This window comes from Anarhichas minor, unplaced genomic scaffold (assembly GCF_050575085.1).
Source record: "Anarhichas minor isolate MPS153535 unplaced genomic scaffold, ASM5057508v1 ptg000028l, whole genome shotgun sequence".
Taxonomy (NCBI): Eukaryota; Metazoa; Chordata; class Actinopteri; order Perciformes; family Anarhichadidae; genus Anarhichas; species Anarhichas minor.
Genome location: NW_027466474.1, coordinates 10389451 through 10406838, shown reverse-complemented (window position 1 = coordinate 10406838; position 17388 = coordinate 10389451). Strand labels below are relative to the sequence as shown.

The 17388-nt window shown below is 44.4% G+C and overlaps 1 protein-coding gene across 5 annotated transcripts; it reads right to left on the bottom strand.

The window, feature by feature from the left end:
- Positions 1-356: 356 nt before the first annotated feature.
- Positions 357-16687, bottom strand: kdm3b (lysine (K)-specific demethylase 3B). 5 transcript variants are annotated; one of them, XM_076102951.1, is made up of 26 exons: positions 16215-16687; positions 15152-15217; positions 12031-12198; positions 11327-11440; positions 10864-10969; positions 10378-10502; positions 10041-10094; positions 9163-9861; positions 7864-9052; positions 7572-7788; positions 7207-7421; positions 6931-7083; positions 6670-6777; positions 6412-6539; positions 6029-6329; positions 5661-5914; positions 5196-5468; positions 4925-5096; positions 4698-4788; positions 4315-4445; positions 4044-4163; positions 3887-3910; positions 2310-2449; positions 1922-2098; positions 1663-1797; positions 357-1331 (listed from the first exon to the last, which is right to left on the bottom strand). In XM_076102951.1, the coding sequence occupies exons 1-26, from the start codon at positions 16410-16412 to the stop codon at positions 1251-1253; spliced, it is 5439 nt and encodes a 1812-aa protein (XP_075959066.1). In that variant the 5' UTR covers positions 16413-16687; the 3' UTR covers positions 357-1250. The 5 variants fall into 5 exon arrangements, with proteins under 5 accessions (XP_075959066.1, XP_075959067.1, XP_075959068.1 ...); XM_076102952.1 differs by having other exon boundaries at positions 6029-6326; XM_076102953.1 differs by lacking the exon at positions 15152-15217.
- Between the last annotated feature and the right edge of the window lie 701 nt (positions 16688-17388).

Below are 17388 nucleotides of genomic sequence, written 5' to 3'. Positions count from 1 at the left end.
GTTTAATTCCACTGTTTTGCCTCAATGTACACACAGGACCTTACATTTAGATAAGACAGACATTCAGACTCGTACTGAAACAATTACTTTATTAATCGATACATCAATAAACTGCCACCTATTTAAATATTTGATTGTTTTAGACATTCTAAACATTTGCTTGCAGATGTTTTTTTTGCTGCTTTTCTGTTTTATTATTGTAAACGTTTTATTTTTTGGACTTTATCAAAAAGACGAATTGATGACAAAAATAACTTAGTTTCAGCCCTGATTGAGACATTTTAATACATATTTTCATGTTTTATAGAGACCCTTGCTGAGGTGTTGTGGGTAATAAACAAACCGTGGACAAACAGTAGTTTTTGTAAACTTTAATGTGAAAAATCAAACAGACTGCTAAGATCAATATATATATATATTGATACAATGTTAATGGCCAGTAGTTCTATTCAGCTGCAATTGTGATTCTTGAACAATGTTGTTGGAAGTCTGCAGTTCACTCAGCCCATGAGACAAAGATAGGTGACCAAAAAAAATAAAATGAAACCTGCCCTCTCTGAAGTCCTCCTGATCATTGCCTTGTGGTGTATAAAAAGAAAAGACTTCTTACTCTAAAAGTGAAATAAAAAAACAAAAAATACAAAACTTTGGTCTGCTTCCCCTCACTGGCTGCTTCACAAATTCATTACAGCCTCAGAGGGCAGAAGCAATCAGCTGTTTGAAAACTCCAACAACAAAAAATGTCTACAAACACAGGTTAACCTCGCACCTATTTAAGAAAAATAATATCAACGTCATGAAAATAGGAAAGTTAGCCCAGAACTTGCATTTTGTCAGTCACTTACATGGAAGCTGAACCTCTGCTCCAGGGGCAAGTCAGCGTTTACCTCCTGAACTCTTACATTTACAATGAAAACAACAGAACAAACACACTGATCTTAAATACAGTTAATCCAAAAAAAATAATAATAATTGGAAAACAACTAGACAAGTCTGAGCGTACTGTGTAACAGCGATAAAGGACTTCCTTCATCAAAGCGCTGATTAGCCCCTCCCCCGTCTAATCCCTCCCCAAATCAAATGTTCTCTTTCCCCAAACCCAGACCTTCACTGCCCCAAAATAACTTACACTATCTTTGTACTCTGCAGCCTGTACTTGTGTGTGTAGGTATTTAATGTATATTGTGTGTGTGTACGTCGTGGAGTGGTTGTAGGAGGCTGGTTATTTTGGGATTACAGTAAGTGAGGAACTACGGGCGTGCTAGTTTAGGTTCATGGGCCTTCAGTGTCCCAACAGCGTCCTTCACTGCATGATAGATGATGTTCTTCACCTGAGGGAAAAAAGGACGGGAAAAGTCTGTTAAAACAATGGCAGGGAAACAACAATGCCTCACACTGACGGGGGCTTTTTTCATTTTGCCACAAGCATGCATCAGTATTAGACAAATTATATCAGCTTTATATTAATTTCTGTCAATTCATACTTTTTAATTAAATCACTCTAAGCAACTCATAACCCGAGTCTGAATTAATCACTTCTCTTGTCAATCAAAGCAGCAGATTATAAACATTACAGAATCAGAGGCACACATCATTCTCTAGCTAGTTGAATGCATTAAAGTTGGACAGTGAAAAAACGACATGAGAGAAAAGCACACGGACCTGTAGCTTGTCTTCGTGGTTTGTGTGAGTCGTGGACAGGTGTCTGAACTCCTGGGTCAGTCTGAAACAGTGCTTTACATGCTCAGGAGACACAAAGTCCTCTGCCACCTTGATGCAGCTGTACAGGTTGTGAACCTGAAGGGGAAGAGCAGACAATTAACAAATACGTTAATGAAACAAGATAATAATGCGTCTTGAATCCTCTAAATAAAAGGATATCAATAGCAAGCTTCCTAAATGTAACACAAACATGTCTGACCTGGTGTGGAGCTCCAGCGGGGATAAACACAGCATCTCCTAAGAACTGTACAATGGCCCATCCCTGCACGCCATATTCTTCATAGAGCCTGCGGCGGAGCACCTGGTCCAGGTACCAGCTCTGGTCGTGGATGGGGTCGTGGTCTGGAGGGTTCTCTTGACCCTGCTCCTCTCCCACCTGACACAGATAATCCACGATTAATCACAACCACACGTTTAGCTTCGGTTGTTGTTGCTGCTAACCAGCTGATGACATCTTGGCATCATAAACGAGGATGTAGTGGAGGGAAAACATATCAGGATTCAGATAAACAGATTTATAGACTGAATGTAGTCTTAAAATAAAGCAGGTTGGGCAGAAAAGAGACAGAAATCTTGCAGCTGCTGACCTTGCGGAGAAGTTCTCTGATCTTCTCAGCGTCCTTGGCAGCGTAGATGTGCCAGAGAGCTCCAGGTTTCTCCTTCGCCTCGTACACCCGCCTCTTCGTCATTTCATCCACATCGCCCTCCTCAATAGTGGTCATGACCTCTAAAGGACCAAACATAAACAACACACACACACACACACACACACACACACACACACATACATACATACATACACACATACAGGGCACCAGAGGATCATCAGCCATGTTTTTATGATGACAATTATTTTTGTTCATTAGGTTTGGAGCTGTGATTGCTGATGTTTCAAGAGAGTTGAACACTACTCTGTTGAATTCATTCCAGTCTGATGACTACACGTATCATGCCTCAGTGACTGGTACCATCAAGCTAATCTGCATTTCTCATTCTTCACAGCGTAATTCTTAAACAGCTGAATTTATGTACATCCGTCATACGGTTTGATAAAATGGCAAAGAGCTGTAGTTCACAACTGGTGGCTCATGACTCAGTATTGCGTTGCAGGTCCATTATAAGTGACCTGCAAGATTGTTCTCTTAAAATACTCTTTACAGCTGCATCGTGTGGCTGACGTGACACAAACATCACAAGCAGTTAACACAGCATTTGGCAAAACATAAAATGCCAACAGGACTAATGTTTCTAGTGCATGGAAGAAGAAGCTGATTCAAATGGTTCACATTTCCAATGGTGTCTGCTTTGTGACTTAAGACAAATGTGGATCATGTGGCTGGACCAGTTGAGAACCACTGGGGCAAAGAAAAGGACAGACATTTACTGACATCATGTTCACATCCACAGCGTCATGTTAATCGTACGGAGCAGCTCACTCTACTGCCTGAAATATACTGACCCCTCATTTACAGTGCGTATTTATGAGTTATTCAGAAAGATAACTGTGTTTGCTTCAGTTCACCTTTCACCTGCCCAAAGCGGTTTCTCTTTGCTACCTAACCATGTGTATGCATTTAGCTAGGTGGCCAGTGAGGCAACATATATTAACAATGTGTGCGTGTGTGTGTTGCATTTATTATGATCTGGTCAGTCACAAATGACTCTTTCACAGACACTTTTGGGTGGTTGCTAGTGTCACAGTGTGAAGGGAAGAGGGATGCTAACTCTAGATGTCCTTCATTGAAACTTTTCTCCCACCATGTAAGGACCAGAGCACAGCTCATCAAAAGCAAAGATAATTCAATAAATTACACGAAATTGTGTGCGAACTTAATGACAATTTGTGGATTTTCTGAAGCTTTATTAGCTGGACCACAGAAGCACACAATGTTTCACCCAACCCTGAAATCTACAAAGAAGAGGAAACTCAGGATCTCCAAAGAGCAACAACAGAAAGGTAATTGCCGTCCATTATTCATTGAAGTTGTTAATAAAGCTTTTACATGTACAGAACATGCCACAGTAGAAACCAACAGATGGGTCCCAGTGCTCTGGCCCCTACAGCACAGATAATAACAGGAGGATGGGGTGGAGCAGTGAAGAAGGGGAGTTAGTCAAAAAGAAGGGCATGCTACTGAAGTGATACAAGTGAAAGTCTACAGACCTTTGCGTCCATTGATATCTGCCTCTGAGAAAGAGAAATGTTGCCATAATGTAAATGAGAGAGACCCAGTGAAGGGTCTTTTCAGTGTCTTGGATTTGGTATGGAGAAATAAAACTGAAGACAAAGAGAGGGGGACAAAGTGCTTAACTCCACTGACCTTGCTCTGGGTCTCCCTCTATTTGAGGGATGCCAACATAGACCATGACGTTGACGGCATCAGAGACATCCAGATGGAGATTAGTGGTTCCCACTTTCCTGTCTTCAGACGAGGTTAAGCCTGAGGGAAAGAAAGGCATTGAGGGAGTGAGAGAGAGAGAGACGATGAAGAGGATACAGTATATATATATATATATATATATAATAGAGGAAGGGGGAGAAAGACACGAGAGATCTAACGGAGTTGAGAGGGACCGAGACGATCTTCTCACCATAGGCGTTGTACATCTTGGGTCCAAGGTCAGGACGCACGAAGAAGTTGGGCAGACGGGCAGCGAGGTTTAAACGACCGTCTCTTTTTGTGTACTCGGGCAAAGGGAGGTTATCCATCAGATCATCAAACCTGGAAAAAGTATGAAAGAATATTAAAACAACACGATCAATCGACGACAATAAGATCCACAAATGTGTTTTGTAAAAATAATTAATTATTTCACAAAAATAAAGTAAAAGCAATCTTTCTTAACTGGTTAAAACATTTTAATCTAAATTTCAGACATTCCTTAAAGAAACATGGACAGATGATGGAGGTTACTTCACATTTTAACAAGCTCATGTAAGTGCAACATAGGCAACATATTTCTGGGTCCCTCACCGTGTGGGCATCATGTCCCTGAAGTCTTCACCTGGAGGCCAATCCTTTAGTTTCAACACCATGGGATGGCCCTCATTGTCCTGCAGTCGCTCTGCATTCACAGAAAAACACATCAGCTGAAATGTCTTAAAAGAAACTCGAGCTAAAATAACACAGTGCCACGCGCATCAATTAATCAATCAAACAACGAACAAGAGGAATTATATAAAAAGAGTTTGTGCACTTACTAGAGATGATCTCGAAGCCGTCCCAGAAGTCTCGTACCTTCACATCAGAGATGATAGCACAGTTTCTACAGTTGACCAGGTCTACATCCTGGTCTCCAAACTCCCTACTGAAGGCATCGGGCCGCCACAAATCACTTTTCAGGCGTTTGTGTATCCCTGACACCAACACGGGCTGGACACAAAAGAGAAGAGATTAGATAGATGACAGTTAAGGCTCAATCATTCTTGTTCAGCTCCATCATGTGGCTGCCACAGATGCCTCTGTTCTTACTTGTCCCTGCTTCCAGCACTCTCTGAAGATCTTCCAGTTGTTGCTGTTGCTGGGATCCTGTAGGCAGAGGAGTCGTCCGTCACAGAGCCAGGAGTGTGAGGTATGTGGTTCCAAAACACTGAGGCCCATTACTCCGTCTTTGCGGCCGCCCAGAACACCCAGCTCGCCTCCCTCGGACACCCCGGTCCGACGGCCTTCTGCCTTCTTGGTCTCCACAACTGAGGCGATGATGTGATCCAGGAAGTTGGGGAGGCTGCTCTTCAGCTTGTCACTCTGACAGACAAAATAAATGTTTTACTACCCAGCTATGTATTTGTACTTTAGGTAAAGCCTCGTCATTTTTTGAAAATTAGAGTTGTTTAGTGGTTTCAACCATTGTCAAAGTGAATGCTCTGCTTCATTACTACACCAGTAACTGACACAAATAAAACTAACGTCATAAAAAAACATGAGCTTTCTACGTACCCCTGCCGAGGTAAAGACAGAGGGGAATGGCACCCCGCTCTCTCCGGGCCCCTGGGGGAGTTTGCCCGGTCCAGAGTTGAGCAGATCCCGGAGACTGGACCCCTCGGGTTTGGATTGGGCCATGCTGGAGCCCAGTAACAGGCTGTTGAATAGCTTAGGACTGGAAGCAGAAGGCTTTGACAGGGCACTGAGTGAGTCCAGGCCAAAGGGAGGCCGGCTGTCTCGACTCATCATGGAGCGAAGTGAACCGGATTCTGGAAGGAGATGGCGAGAGGACGGGATGTAACTTCAACTTGAATATTGATTTAGACTTTTTTTTTTCATGCACTCAGATTACACTGACTCAGCATTTCCTCTTTCCTACTTACCCTTGGTGTCATCCTTGGCTTTCTGTGTGGCCAAGTCTGCCAGCCAGTGCAGAGCCGAGCTGTTGCCCTCTCCTGATGAGCGGGACTCCTTGGCGGAGGACTGGGTGAGGTTACAGGGGGAGGACGTACCACTGGTTGAGTTACTGACACCGCCCACGCTTTCTCCTCCCCCGCTGTCTGATGGCGCTGCTGTTTGCGTAGTTTCTGTTTTGATGGCTGAAGTTTCTCCCTCTGGTTTTGGGGTGGTGGCGATACCAGGAGCTGCACCTGCGAGGATCCCACTACTACCTGTTGTAGACTGCTGAGACGAGCACAACCAGACATCAGAGCCTTCAAGTTTAACACTTTTCACAATGCAGAACTAAAAGAAAACATGACAGTACCTGTGAAATCCCATTGGGGGCACTAGGGCGTACTAGAGGCTTAGTGTGTCGACTGGTACAGGGACAATTGGCCTTAATACCCCACTTGCCTCTCGCTGAGTGCACCATGTCACCTATGTTGTAAAGAGCTAAAGGAGAAAGGCAATAAAACGAATCATTACAACTCTCACTGTACCAATACAAGATCATATCTAATGACTTGATGCCGGTCAGGTGCGGATTGATAGATTGATGATGTAATCATAATGTACACGTTACCTGTCCCAGGTATAATCTGCGTAGGCATAAGGCTCTGTGGCTCGTGAGGTTGACCTTTGGCACACTTCAACCAAGAGAAAACCTCGTCCTCTGGACCTTCATCGACATCTGAGACAAAGAACACAACAACCATAATGACACTCAACCTCTCACAAAGCAATAACCCAATCATCACTTCTTTGTATTATTTAAATACAAAATATGTAATGAAATAAACAAGTTGGGTTAACACTGTAGTGAACTGGTACCAACTGGACTCACCCTCCCGTGCCCGGTTCCTGCGGAGCCGATAGCAGTCCAGACACACTCCAAAGCCACACTTGCGACACACCCAGTGAATGTTGAACAGGGTGGTCTCACACACGTCACACATTTCTCTGACGCCTCGCACGGCACGTTTCCACGCCACTTTCTCTGGAGGACAGACCAAAGAAAAAACAACGCAGGATTATACAAACAGTAGACACTTTTGACAGAGTGAGTGATGAGCACAAATGTAGGACAAGATAGTGAACAAATTCATGTCTTTGTACTCACGGTGAGGTTCCACCATCATCATGGCCTCCTTTTCAGACATGACCAACTGACAGAACTGGTCCCCCACATTGGCCAGGATGTACTTGGAAGTATCGAGGTCCAGGCCCTCTAGGACCGCTGGTGCAGGTAGCCACAGACCCATGGCCATGGAGTCGCTCTGCTGAGGACTCAGGAAGCCCTCCACACGCAGTACCGCTTTACGAGTGAAAGCCAACCTGGTCATGGGTAAAAAAAAAAAAAAAAGGTTAATTCAGTAACCCATCATTTGCTTGATTGATGATGATTGCTCTGTTCCGATAGCTCTCTAGGACTTCCTCTATGAAGCTCAAACACACACACAGCAAGACATTGAGCAGCACGTGTACCTTCTGAAGTGGAAGAACCGACAGGACACATTTGGGTCGTGATCGTCATCACTATCTTCGCCTGTGGTACGATATTTACGGTAGCGCTCCAGGCGGCACTCGCGGCACTTGTGCAAGTGAGGGGCCACATTGATGCAGGAGCCATCCTGGAGAAAGGACTCACCAGACTGCTTCAGACGACGCACTTTGCTCTGGTCTTTTAGTACCGACTGGCCCACTGGAGGAGACAAATTAGTGTTAATTATATCGCTCAACTTGTCGCCACAAACGAGAAAGAGGTGACAAGACTTACCTTTGAAAGGCTTGTTACGTGGACGGCTTTTAGCAGCCCCTTGGATTTTAGTTTTCTGCAACATTGCCACGTCCTTGGCAGGGTGAAGTGGTCCTCCTGGGATCTGGCCTTTCTCGGGGCCCTCTTCATTCTCACTCAGGTCTGACAGGTCGCTGTTGCTGCTGGAGTCAGAGTCACGCTTTGACGATTGGCCTCTTTCCTCCAAGCTAAACTTCTGAGACTGGCTCTGGTCAAAGGACACGGGGACCTCCTCCATTCCCCCGGGGCCAGTGCTTCCAAACACAGGGCAGCCTGAGGTGGATGTAGGCATCTCCCCAGCCTCCAGCTCCTCCTTTGTCACAGTCCCTTCACTCTGTGGCCTCTGTGATGAGGTCGGTGCTGGAGAGGAGGAAGAGCTGGGTGAAGCAGCTGCTGGGAGCACTGGGAAAGAGGAAGACAGAATCCCCTTCGGTGGCTCTGCCATGGTGAAAAGGTTTGGCTTGCTGTCTGAGGCAGGACCAAGGGTCTGTGGCTCAGCCCCAGTGAGGCCAGCAAAGGAGGTGTGGGAGGTTTTGTCCCCATATGCCAGAAATGGATTAGCAGGCTCTTTGGAGGCCTGCAGGAAAAGGTTCTGGTGGCTATCTGAGGTATTAAAACCAGATTGCAGCCCTAAGCCCCCCACAGAAGTCCCATTATTACTGCTCTTCTTAGAAGTACTTAGAGGAGCTCCAGCAGCCCCAGTTAGACCACCAATACTTAGACCAGAACCTCTTCCTCCTGCAGAGCCACCCATGCCCTGGAAGGCCAATGAGGATTTGTTGAGCACACCATTTCCAGATGAATGGGTCTCAGGCACTTTGGGCTGCTCAGGCTTTTTCAGCCCTTCGGTGGAGGTTGCGGACTTGAAAAGGCTTGGGGGCTCTTTACTCAAGCTGTCAGACACTGCGGTGAAGTAATTGGTGTCCTTGGACTGGGTTGGACCAGCAGCTAGGCTTGGGCTGGATCCAGAATTCTGGGTCATGCACTGGAAAAACAAGTTTTGGTCTTGTTGGGATTGAGTCTCGTTCTTCGCTCCACCGAACCCGAAGCCAAAGGGCCGGGGAGCGTCCTGGGAGGCAGTCGTAGTGGTCGGAGCACCGTTCGTCTGAGAGGTAACATCTCCAAATACAGAAGCAGTAGGCAAACAAAAGCTTGATGCCGTTTTGGAGGCCTGGGAAACAAAACAATGTGGTACAGTAACATGATATTAATAACAGAAACAACACTGTGACGACTTATAAAGGCAACATATAATGGTACTGATCATACGGATCGTCTTACCTCAGTCTGGCTTCCCCAGGCGGGGGCTTTAGGACTGAAACCCACAGACGCAGAAAGGGCCACACTCGGGCCGCTGTCATGCGACCAAGAAATGGTGACGGGCCCCGGGGAAACGAGAGCAGCTGTTTTGGAATAGGCTGATTGGGAGGCCTCCTCTCGGTCTGGCTGGGGGGATGGGGAGGCCTTGGGGGCCGGAGCGCCAGGGACCAGGCTCGGCATCTGGCCGAGTGAGGGGAACGATGTGGTGGAGAAGGGAGAGGGGGCTGGTTTGAGGGGGGGAGGGGTGGGGGTGTGAGTAACTGCAGTGGTGGAATCTGCTGCTCCTTGTGTGGAGAGAGAACGCCCATTTTCTTTGACATGGGCAGGATGACGAGGAGCAGCGCTGGATTGATCCATCTGGAGTGAGGAGTTGGTGTTTGGGGACGACACTCTGCCCTGAGCAAAGGTTCCTTCTGAGGAGCTTCCGTTTTTGGTTGTGCTGCTGACTCTTTCTGCAGAGTCTCCTCCCCAGATCCCCATCCCTTCCGCTGGCATTTTGTTGGATTCGCCACAGTTCTGCCCATCGGCTGCCGCATCTCCTGCTCCTTTGAAACGTTTCAAGTTCAAGTCATCGTCGCCTTCGGAGGCAGTCCTACGTCTGCGTCCACTGTCACCCTTCATTGTTTCACTGTCCTTCCTTCGCCGCCCATTCTTACCAAGCTAAAAGGGTAGGGCAAGAAGTAATTCTGTTAACACATATTTTTAAACAAAAGAGGTCCATCTAAAGCTGAAAATACTTCAACGGCTTTAACAAAATATACGACGCAGTAATACAATGTAAAATGTACAATTCAGTGCAACCACTTATAGAGTACAGATAGATAACATGACAGCCTTACCTCCTCTGCCAGCATGACATGTATCACGCGAGGGTCTACCGTCTGATTCTCGCCCTAAAGCAAAAAAAAAGGTGGTATTTGAGCGGCATCCTTTCACACCATAACTGGGGGACTATATGGTAGCTAATGGGTATAGGAAGTGGTTGAAATACAAGCAGGAAGTGAGGCAATACAGTCATTTGAATCAAACCTATCCGCTCTGAAAGTGACATGGGACTGACGTTCCATCTAAATCTCCCTATGTCATAAAGAGTTTCTAATTGTTTTGGTATTTAGATTCCCAAGTATCCGATACAATTTGCATCCCAATCCAACTTGTAACATAAGATTTTTTTACCTTATCTATAGTAATCTCCATGATGTGTGAGATGGGGTCGTGCTGTGAGACCAGCCCTGAAGCCCAGCATTCCTCAAACTCTGGCTGGTACACGCGAACCCTGCGTCCTTGAATAGTGTATGAACCTGAGGGCAGGAACAGGGGGAACAGTAGCAGAGTTACATTCTGGCCGATTTAAATAAAACACCTCGCATAACAAGTCAACAATAACACAGACAGAAAAATATAAAAGCATTAAAGTCTCTCAATCTGGCAAGTTGCTACCGCAGCATTAGACTTACAGTCACTGTTGGTCCATCTGTATCATGCTTTCAGTGCTCAACATCATCTTCTAACAACATTTGATGACAAATGCCAAGTTTAAGCATTTGAAGATTAAGTCCAGAAAGAAATGTGAAAATAATATGTGAAACATTGTTAAGGCACGACACCCCATGCAGGTAGTAAATGAAAACAACATCAGACGTGGTGAAGGTCGAGTCTTACCCTTCCTGAAGATCTCCTGCAGCTCAAAGTCAGTCCGCCAGCTGGAGATGGCCGCCTGCACTGAGGGCTGCTCCAGCAGCAACGGGTGTCTTATGTCTTTATCAACCTGCACAAGGACACCAACCACGCTGAGATATGATAGTGGCACAGCAACAATGTGAAACTTCACACCAGAATATTACAGGGAAAACACCAGCGCTGCAACGAACAGTGGATGCTGCATTTAATTTCTTTTTAAATTTCTTTTTGAAAATGGCAAAAGTAATAAATGTCCTGTCCAATAAATTGTTTATTCTGTCTGATAATTAAAATAAAAAAACAGATGTATTCCATTTTTAATAATATGAAACCTGGGAATCTGAGATGCTGAACCAGAGATGTTATATATCCTAAATATCCTAAATAACAATGCCATTATAAAATTGTTTTATTTGTCAACAAACTGTATTACAAAAGCACATACCTCAAACCTCTGGACAGTTTTGTTATCAGGTAGGAACTCAAAATTCTTGTTTCCAAAATACTCCACAGGAACCAACGATCCTAAACCCGCTCTGTCCACCAAGGAGCGGTAGGCCTGAGGAAAGAGTGAACAACATGAGATGATTTCACTCTGGAGGAAAATACTTGATATTTGCGTTAAATTCAACAGTTACCTTACGGTCTTACATCTCAAAATAATGCAGATGTCTGGATTTTCTAAATGTAATTCAAAATATATCGGCTACGTTTACACCGAAGCGCTTCATGCCTTGAACTCTTTAAGTCATGTTACAGTGCGTCATATCTGCTTCCTGTGTTTCCAGTCATAATACCCACATGAACACAGTAACTGACTTCAGACATGAAGTACAGCACAAGCACAGCCAAACGTCCATCTGCATCGGGCCCAAACAAGTCAGAGACAACCACTCAAGCTGGAGGCTGAACCGGAGTGAGACTCTGGATGTAAGAAAAGCCTGAGTGAGGGAGGGTGGGCCTGGGCAGTGAAAGGCGTCGGTAGCCTGTATCAGGGTTTAGGTAAGATATCAGATTACATGTGTCGTCTGCCATGATTACATGCACACACTATATATCTAACCTGTGCCACAGGTGCACAAATCTATTGAGTCTATTTGGTTGTCCGTGTCCTGAAGCGTATTCCGATCGTTTCAAGGCTCGACTCACCAGAGCGGGCCAGGCTGTGGACGATGCCGGAGCTCCGGCGGTCCCGGTACTCCCGTCACTTCGACTGGCCCAAACAATAGAGTCTTCCACCAGCACGGCTTTCACCCCCTTATCAAACACCTGCACCCAGGAGCAGCGCTGCAGAGCGTTCTCAAACTCCACAAATACCTGCAGTTGGAGAAACAGAAAGAAGCAGAACATAAACAAAAGGACTGTATGAACTGCAACTATGGCAAATCAAATTCATTTCAAATGCAGCATACAATGAAAACAGTGGAAATATGTGCAAGTAACATAACAAAAACAGAATTACTGCAAGCGGACTGGCAAGCTACCATTTGCCAAACAGCCTCATTCAGCAGCCAAGAGCTCATTGGAGACTTTCACCAAATTTTGTCAACTAGCAACTCAATGCCCGTGTGTACCAGCAAACCCGTTAAGAGATCATTTAGAGCCGCGATAACACAGTCTCATACTAACATACTGAGTTTAAAAGAGTCCGTGCTCTTTATGCCATTTGGTTTGTATGACAGAATCTGGCTACATCTCCAGCAGGTTTGTATGTCACTGGTACAATGATGATATTTGTCTTGTGCACATTTAATGCAAGTCAGAGGGGCCTGTCAATCATCAGCTATCTAGCTACTTTGGTTTAAGGGAAAAAGTTGATGATTAATTAGCTTAAAATGGAAGACACAGCCTTTAAAAGGGGCAACATTCAGGTGATGCTATCAAACACAGACCATTAGTCCACTTTAGCTGATGCCTGACGCCTGCGATATGCAAAGAACAACCACAAACGCATTGGCAGTGCGTGCCACTGAGAAGCCCCGTAGAGCAGTTGTGAGTTTAGGACGCGTTCACACGACAGTGAGAGAAACACAGCCCTCTCATTCATTTGAATGGAGCCAGTTCATCGGCGCAGCTGGGGTGCCAGCAGAGGCAAAACAATGCAGGGTTGTCGGGCAAAAAAGTTGAATCTGGTTCACCTTCTGTAGTGCATAATCCCATTGGCCATTCCGTATGTGATCATTACAAACCTCTGAGCAGCGTTGTGGCATCCGATACATCCTAGCCCCGTAATCTGTTCCTCAAGCTTCACTTCCTGGATCGCATTCCATATCTCATCGTCACAAACACAGACCCCTGCACTGTTTTAACACACTACTGTATTCTGTCTGACCCCACTTCAGGGTTTTACTTCTCAAGTTCCTATAACAAAAGTTCAGTCATTATGCGAGATATTTTAGACATGCCCCCTCTTTTTATGTCAAATTATCAGAGTAAAACTGGTACGCGTTGATTCACAACGGATAACCAAACTGAACAATGACACCTCTAAAATCTAAATGAACGACTACAAAAAGTCACAAAGTAAACTTATTCTCAGGAAATGTGTGTGAGATTTGTACTATTGACTTTCATCACACTCACTGAAGACATCATGACACCTCCTATAAGTCCACAGCAGAGGTGGATTATTTCGTGGGCTCCTTGAGTGAAATAAAAACACCACAGAAATATCTAAGCTATTGACAACAGCTGCTTTATTTAACAGAGCAAGCTGCGAGAGACAGACTGGGCTATTATCAGTCCGGGGGGGAACGGTATTGATTGACACTGTCTATGCAATGGACTCGCCAACTACCCACTTGTTTTGGTAGAAGAAGAAGAAGAAGAAGGTTCGCACAGATAATATCAACCCAGCTGCTGAGTTTGCAGGTACTTGTGTGAACAAGATAATTATCTCAACACTTGTTGTGAGCATCGGTAGCGAGACACAACTAATGACTGGTCCTAACAAATCACACAGGCCATCGATGAATGCCTGGCTGATCACTGGAAGTAGTTGGTGATCGGAGATTTCCATTTTGTTAGAGATGGAATAGGAAAGGAGGAGTAAATGTTAACCAATAAATGGACATTTACATTTTGAGCTTCCAGGGTCAATATTCAACAAAGAGTAAAAAGCAAAAAGTTTGTTTTCATACAAGGCTCTGGTATTGACATTTTGTATTGATAATTTGCAGTGGCATGTGTGAGAAAAACTCCTTCTGCTGGAGCCCCTTGTGAGCTGAGTGGTGAGCGCAGTGGCGCCACATTAATTGAAATGTTTCGGGTTTGATTCCAGCTTTGGGACCTTCGTTGAATGTCACTCGCCTCTCTCTGCCCCATTACCAGCCTGCCTCTGTTCTGTCACCTGAAATAACCGTTCAACAAAAAGTGTGCCGTCACTGAGTAACTGACTGACTGAGTGATGAAGTTGCTGAGTGATGAAGTTGCACCACTGGTCAAAGGGAGTGATAAAGGTTATACCATTGCCTGTTGCACTTTCAAAATGACTAAGCGCGACAGTGGTGCCCCCCCGGCTTCTCCAACAACCCGGGCGAGTAGTGATGACAAGCGGCCAGGGAGGAGCTCGAAAATATCGCATGTTTTTTCTGTGTAGATTGTACATTTTGAAACAGGGTGGGCCTGCTGTTGTTTTTGATCCCTTTATATTTTAATTGTGACAGGAGAGGAAAACCTATAACCATACTCTATTAATATTCAATATCGGTTTTGTATTTGTATTTATTTTCTTTAAATGTTTTGCAGCTGTATATTTTCAAACAGGGAGGAAAACTTGTATTTGCATTTGATTTGAATCACTGACTTACAACTGACGCCCACTTTGTAGAGGATACACAGGTAGTTTGTGTTGCCATTCAGCCTAAAAATACTGAGGTATGAATTGTGGTCCATATTGCACAGCCCTACACTGAGCCGGGTCGTGTTAAAGCTTGTTAAAAGCTGCCTGCCAAGAGAATGTGCACTGATATCTTCTTCCCAGACCACTGAATCGAGTCTCCCAACAAAACATCTTTAAAAATGTTAGCATTTACTGATTTTGTATGTTTTTTCCTACACATTCCAGTTGTCATGCTGGTTATTCATCAAACTCTTGTAACATCACAAAACTGGCATCTGGTCCGAGTGGTTGAGATCGATGCACACGTCTGTAGAGTCGTGGGAATCTGAGAACTAAATTTAAGAAGAATACACAACTTTTCTTTTTTCTTCACAACCCTGGTGATCCATTCTGTACACAGTAAGGTGATCTAATTAATCTCAAACTCACTGAACAGGCGTGTAGTCCCACTGGTCCTTGTTTTGTTTTGTTTCCATTGTGAAACCTGTGCACCTTCTTATTTTACAGAGAGAAAAGTTTAATTCTTTAATTTCAGTCCACTTATAAACAAATAAAAAGGGTACTTCTGCAACAACTCAAAGAACCATCTGTAATTATTACAGTAATCTTTTCTTTATAATCATACAATAGCACAAACTGGACAAATTAGATTTAATGTAATTGTCACTACATTATTTCAAACTAGATTATTTTAAATCCAATAAAACTAGGTTTTGAAAAAATGTTATTATATGTACATTTTATCCCTTAAATCTCTTAAAGTGTTAATATTAAATTAATCAAACATTATTAGTAAAGTTACTTTGCCATTGCTTGCTATTGTAATATTCTGTTGTAAAAGAGTCCATTTTATCTATGAAGTCACCCACCAACACCCCAAATCTGTACAAATCTCACCTGAATGCCTCTCTGCAGTTTATCAACTCTGCTAAATATTACCTAAGCAGCTCGTGAAGATTGATTTAATATATTTAAGATTCCATTAGATGACACAAAGGTGCGTTACACTGAACATATAATAACCTGGACCCCCACAGTAAAGTCGAAGGAATTCCTTGTTCACCCTCACATGAACTTGTTAGGCCTTTAACTAAACTAACGTTAGCTAACGATGGGAAAAACCAACTGTTTGTGTCAATATATGTTCGTGTGGTTATCTGTTGCTTTAAAACGTAATGCTACGAGGCTACACTTAATACTGGCAGAGCTTAATGTCATTCGTTAACGAGCTAAAAAAAAAAAAGCGAACAAAGCAAAGGCCAGAAAATCCCCGGCCTCGAGTTTCGCTTCGCCTCACTGCCTGCAACTTGTGACGTTAGCTTGCTAATCTATGCACGAGCGTACGTTAACTGCCAACAAATGTACCACCGTTGACGGTTAAACATGATTTTAATTGTGTTAAAGGCCCAGTTAAGAGGAGGTATACGAGCTATGTATCCATTGGTATGTGTCTATCCACGCAGAAAGGCTCCTCTCGTATGTAAACACTGACCGTCAGCCCTGCAGCAGCGGTGGTTGTTGTTGTCGCCTCTGCTCCGCTAACCTCCGGGACTTGCAGGCCGATGACACTCACTGCCCGCACCGTTCCCCGGAGCCATGCAGCCTGCTCCGGCTCGGATCCATTCGCAGACCTGCCGTCGTCGAGGAGCAAAAGCAGACGCTTTCCTATCAGTTCTAATGAGACCTCCATGGTTTGCTCGCAAGCTACTGAGCCACCATGAACAGTGTAACTTCTCCGCTTGGGATGGGAACTCAAGAACGCTAGAAGACGAGCGGAAAACAGCTGCGGCGACTTTGTACTAAACGTTAGTGCACGAGAGAGCCCGTTACACACGTTGCACCCAGCAGCGGACCGGGTCACGCCGGGTATTCACTCTGTCGAGATGTTATTGTCCTCGGCGCTAACGCGACTATCCTGCTCTGTCCGCCATTGAGCCCTGCAACAATCAAACGCACTCCTCGTAGACGGGCAGCACTGCGGAGACAGAGAGTCGGTGAGTGGGGAAATAGCGACCTCTGGTGGCAGGCCTGTGAATCACGTTAGTGGTTACTTTGTTTGTGCATTGTAGGTTAGTTTCAAGATGTCCCGTAGTGTTAAAGCGTGAGTGGACTACGTATGGTTTTATTGATCAATTGCACATGTACAATTTCACAAATTGTCAATAAGAAACAGGAAAATACAAACATTCAAACTAACATGCTAGGGGGGCAACCGCAGAGGATACAAAATATAGACAGAAATAAAAGCATAAAAATAGAAAAACGTAAATAAATAATATAAAGAGAAAAAGGAGACACTAAATCACAAACTCTGATTGTGTAGTTACATACATATATCACAGGCAATGCATGCCAAAACTGTTCTTATGGCCTTGTTGTTGTTACAGTATTTAATAGTTTTTAAATACAATTCAAACTCTTTGTAAAAAAACACAAAAAGGTCTTTGGCTTGTAAACTTACACTTAGTGTAATGTCTAGAAGTCATGTGTAGAAGTGTCCCTGAGCAAGACACTGAACCCCTAACGGCTCCCCGGGCGCCTGTCATTGGCAGCCCACTGCTCCCTATATACAGGGATGGGTCAAATGCAGAGACAAATTTCCCCCTTAACGGGATCAATATAGTATAATAAATTAAAATTAAATTAAATAAATATTCCCTTTCCTC